The sequence below is a fragment of the Oryza brachyantha genome, chromosome 8, assembly GCF_000231095.2.
Source record: "Oryza brachyantha chromosome 8, ObraRS2, whole genome shotgun sequence".
NCBI lineage: Eukaryota > Viridiplantae > Streptophyta > Magnoliopsida > Poales > Poaceae > Oryza > Oryza brachyantha.
Window position 1 is genome coordinate 13453824 of NC_023170.2, and position 5569 is coordinate 13459392.

Consider the following 5569-nt stretch of genomic DNA (forward strand, 5'->3'; position numbering starts at 1 on the left):
GGTGCTCAATGCTTTTCTCAGTGGGATATATAACTCATTGCCATGCACACTCGCCGCTTACCTTGCAGCGACTCAACAACGCTAATGACACCACCATTCTTGTGGATAAGCACATTTCCCCATGGCCCCAACAGTACTCAAATGCTACAATATTCCCATAATATTTGAGAGAGCCAAAAAGGAGCCAAAAAAGTGTGCCAAAAGGAGCAACATAGAGCACACAATAGGTTTATTTTACAATTGCACATGGACACCCCCTTGTACCATACCAGCACCCACATAATGCCCCCAAAAATGCAAATAATGAACCTTGGGGAGCCCCATTTTGCAATTTTCCAGCACTAAAACCGTAGACAGTACGCTCTGGGTGAGTGAGTGACCTCACAATTACTAGTTAATTAAATAATTTACATTATGCTTTTTTTTTCTTTATAGCAAATCCATACAAGCAGTGACAAATTCTCTCTCTCTCTCTCTCTCTCTCTCTCTCTCTCACCTTTCTCCTTATAAATAAGCCCCCAACCCGGTTGCACTGCGCTCTCACACCATTGCACCGAGCAAAGAAAAGAAGCCTCTCAAGAACAGCACAAGAACCAGCTCAGATTAGCTATAGCAAACGTCCAAGAGCAGAAGAAGCAATGAGGCCAGGAGCAGGGTTCAACGAGACGGCGGCGGCCAAGGCGGCCGTGGTGGCCCCCGTGGCCGCGGCCGGCGCGGCGCATTCCGCGTGGCACTCCCCGGTGCCGTACCTCTTCGGCGGCCTGGCCGCCATGCTCGGGCTCATAGCGTTCGCGCTCCTCATCCTCGCCTGCTCGTACTGGAAGCTGTCCGGCTACCTGGAGGGCGGCGCCGGCCGCGGCGACGACGACGGTGCGTCCGCCGACGGCGCGAAGCCCGCGGCCTCGGAGCTGCCGCCGCCGATATGGGAGGAGAAGATACTGGTGATCATGGCCGGGGACGTGAAGCCGACGTACCTGGCCACACCCATGTCGAGCAGAGCCTCCTCCTTCGGCGACAGGAGCAACAACGGAGAGGACGACGAGAAGAAGAAGGTGCAGGAGGTCGCCATGGGTAGCCTCAAAGATACCGAGAATGGTGAGCACAGTGAGAGCCAGAGAGACAGAGATGAGCACCACATCCCAGAGGTGTGAGTTTTGCTTCCATTTTTCTTTTTTTTGCTTAGATTTTAGGTCTATTTTGATGCATCGGTGAGATGATCAGAGATTCAGAGTACGTTGCTCGCGATTGTTGGCGGAGCACAGAACGCACAGCAATTTTGTTTTGGTTCCCTCGAAGAAAAAAAGTGTAGTTCTTTGATGCCGCCAAACAGAACAGTACAGGATTGGATAACCACCTCCTCATCAAAAATGTCCAATTTTGTGGGGTTATCTGTAATTCTTGCAATGTCAAACGGAGCAGAGAGCAGATGATCATGAATGATGACCATTGCCATCAGAACAACACCAACCAAGATCATAGTTTTGTAGAGCAACACATGTAACTTTTTTCGTTTCTTTTTGCTACAATGACAAGGGCAGCTTTGCTAAGCCTTTTGTTTCTTGAGGAAAAGCTGGTTCCTCTCTATTTCCTTTCTGTTTGTTTTTGCTCCGAGCGAATGGAAATGGGAATATTTTTGCTTCCTCTTCGTCGTCTTCTCTTTTGCGTAGTGGCCATTTGGACAAGTGGGCTATATGCATGTGTGTGTGTGTGTGTGTGGAGGAATCAGGTAGGGCGCACACACACACACTGAATGTGTATGAGTAAATCGAGGGCAAAGTGGATGAGAATTATTTGCTTGAGCCTTTCAGGTAGGAGACGCCGCGGTGCGTCGATGGGCATAGCCCTTCATGATTGCGAATATGTATGATCAGCAGCAACCATGAACAGGATAAATATTCTCTTATTTGGGGAGGGCCTGATGAGTTGGTGTTTCCGGGTGGCTCTGTTGTTTTCAGAATATCCAGTCAGCTGAAATTTGGCAGACAGAGTATAATGAACAGATTCTTGAAGATGATGTGTGATTTACAGCATGATATGATGTCGATATATATCACCGCGTATTATGCTCCTCCAAACCAAAAAATGAGGAAAAGATATCTAAGATGGTGAATTCGTGTAGGAAAAAGAATCAAATCTATCAGAAATTTCAGTGAATTTTTCACATTACATTTTCAGTTGCTTGGTCATGTACACATATCTTGCCCATTTTATATTTCAAGCTTTATTTCATCTTCATCCCCTTCGGATTAGGAACGAGTTTATGTCAGCTATAATAGTGGAGTGTCCCATGCACCAGTCAGCCAGCCACTAGCTCACTATAGCAACAGGACACCACAAGAAAGATTGTGTTAGCGACTGTCCAGTTGTGCTTTGATCACGCATTTTATTGAACAATTAAAAATGAGTCGCCCAAGACTGCATAGCTGTAAATTAAAAATTAGAAACCCTCTAGAGTTGGGTATGATGCAAAAGGCACTAACGACTGAGATGGGACGGCAGTTTTAGTACGTGTCTAGAAACGTTAATACCTCATCAAGTTAATTAAGAATCATCTCTCTGATAGTGGCAATATTCCATAATTAATTCCAATAAGGCTTTGCAGGTCATTGGTGCTAATGGACACGCACGATGGAAGTCTGATTCTGCATTTCTACCTGAAACAATAGCTGATTTATTTAGCAAATTCAATAATATAGTTGTCTACACGTAGGAATGAAATCGGAGTGGACATGGACGGATACTGTTCGAACCGTATTCATATTAATATTCTTAAACAGATAAAAAATAAATACGAATTATTCTGAATACAAATAAGAGTCAGATAGGATATGACACGGACACAAATATTTCTTGAAACATGACAATATCTCAAACGGAAAAACTAGGGAACGGAATTCCGTCTAACGGGATGATTAAAATTAATCATGATTCCCCGCCTCAGCCACATCTCCTCTCACACTGCAGCACTCAACAGACCATAAATATTTAAATCATTAAACTATTCCGTTGCTTGAACGGTATTCCGTACCGTAGTCTTTCTCTATCTCAAATTGCTTTTAGAGACAAAAAAAGTCCACGTATAATAAGCTAATTTGATATAAATACATGACTAATTTGGATAGCCATTCTAACTTTAAATAATAGTAATATCATTTACTGGTGTTGAACACTAAAGTGCCATTAAAACTTACGAAAGTTGGTTAGAGAATCATAGTTAAGAAGAAGAAAGTACCTGATAAACATATTCATATCCGCATTTGCTGAAAACAGCATACCATATTTATATTTGTATTTGTATTTAGGAACAAATATTTATATTTATATTCATATCCAGATCCAGATTATTGGAGTCTGTTCTGAATTTTATCCTATTCGTTTTTCTCCAATGTGCACGGAAATTGTCCGCTCTATTTCCATCCTTATATACTATCGATAATTTGAACTAAAAAGGTGATTGGTTTTTCGGGCGGATGGAGCATTATTTATAGTCTTTACTAACAAATATTTTCTTGATATGAAAAATATAGCAATTATATAATTTAAATGTCTCATAATACAACTACCTCACCACCAACCTTTCCATCTCAATCAATCATAAACATCTCCCATTCAACTTTTATCTACCTTTTCGTCTCAACCAATTACAACTATTCCTTACTCCATTTCTTAATCTCCTAGAAAAAAAATAGATCTATATTTTGAGAAGAAAATATCATATTATTGTACAATACCATCCTACAACACACAGTTATCTAGACGAGTATGACATCAAGTTATTAGCTAAAAAGTAGTTAGAGAATCCTGTGTTGTCATACTCATCTAGAGAATTGTCATATACAAAATACGACGGAATAGCCATTTGCCAACCTTGTACTCTCTTGGTCTTCTTTCAACTATCTCACCATAAATCCGACGTAGCAGTTTTCATAGCATACTATATTATAATTGCGCGGGTCCGTCTCCAGTACAATTTATTGTACTATTGAAAATAGTATTTAATTTACACCGTTGATCTATTTTTATCGGATATCTATAATTAAATTATACTACCAACAATATTAGGTGTAGTTGAAATTTGAATGGGTCTATTGTCCTTTTTATTATGATCTTTATAGCAAAAAAACAAAGTTACAAAATACTATTAATCAATTAATTAATAGAATACAAAAATACATTTTTTAATTAATGACTGAGATTATTTCTACTGGTAGTATAATACTACTCCCTCCGTTTCATAATGTAAGACGTTTTAGCTGCTTAGATTCATTTATTAACCAATATATATTGTTTATATATATGTCTAGATTTATTGATATATATATGAATTTAGGATAAGCTAGAACATCTTACATTATGAAACGGAGGTAGTAGTAGAATACACCGGATAGGGTACTAATTGCACTTATGTTGTTAATTTAGCTTCTCTCATACAAATTCCTAGGGAGTTAAGACGAACCTGATTACCTGAACTAATTAGTGTTGGTTGGGTTCGCTTCCTGAAGTTTTACCTACCAAGATATGCTCGACGCATGCAGTGCCTCTCCGTGTCATTTTACGGTGCTCGTCAGGTGCCGCAGCGAGGGGGGGACGACGACATCTCGCCGCCGGCTTGGCCAGAGCTTTTTCGACGCTTGAAAATTTGGAGATCGATCTAAGGCGACGTACGCCTAGTGGCTGGCGATTTCTGGCCGGGAGCAGGGACGACGCGGCCGGGGACGACGACGAGAGATGCAATTAAATCGATCGTGGTGCATGATTGATCCACTTCAAAAGAACGAGTCGTGGATCAATTTCTGCTCCTCTGTGAAGTCATCTCTCGTCGCCTCTTGCACCGGAGGTGAAGTGAAGGCCGCTTTCGTTGATAGCTGCATGCTCATGAACTTCGACCGGCCGGAAAAGCCTCCTTTTGGATGTAAATAATGGTGCTTGAATTGTGAGCATCTTTTATTTTTTTCAGAGGGTAATGTTTGGCTATTGATGCAAGCCGTGGACTGTGGATGACCATTTGTTGTGGTGAAATCATGTGGATTGTGGTATATATAGTATAGTAGCATGGATCAGTGCAAGCTGAAATTTGGTGTTATTTCTTCGAGCAATTTTACAGTTCTTGAAAAGGTATCATGAGGTACCAAAATTTCAGTATACCTATGAGGTATTAAATTTTACACTGAAATTTTAGTATACCTACTCAAGAACCGTAAAATTACTCTATTTCTTTATCTTGTAGAGAACTCGTTATCTTTTTTATCTCTCGTTTTGCTCTGTGGGAAACTCTTGTGATAATGCAACGGTAGGGTTTATACGTTTTTAACGTAATAGCCGGCTTATCTACTAATTAGATGTATGTCGACAATTTTCACATTAATCAAGAGATATGGGTGAATAAAATTGTGTTCGGATGTACTATTTCCCAACTTCTGCTCCATCGTATATGCACACATGCTTTCTGAAAAGCTAAATATTGTGTTTTTGGAAAAAAAAGAAAAATTGCTTTAACAATTATATTAATCTATTTTTCAAGTGTTTTTAACTAAACCTTAATTAATTGTTTGCTAATGAGTACACCCGT

The 5569-nt window shown here is 40.3% G+C and overlaps 1 protein-coding gene across 1 annotated transcript; it reads left to right on the forward strand.

Moving 5' to 3' along the window:
- The first annotated feature begins 532 nt into the window (after positions 1–532).
- LOC102700452 (protein GLUTAMINE DUMPER 2-like) lies at positions 533–1869 on the forward strand. Its single transcript, XM_040526898.1, has one exon. The coding sequence runs from the start codon at positions 639–641 to the stop codon at positions 1149–1151; it is 513 nt and encodes a 170-aa protein (XP_040382832.1). The 5' UTR covers positions 533–638; the 3' UTR covers positions 1152–1869.
- Positions 1870–5569: the final 3700 nt, after the last annotated feature.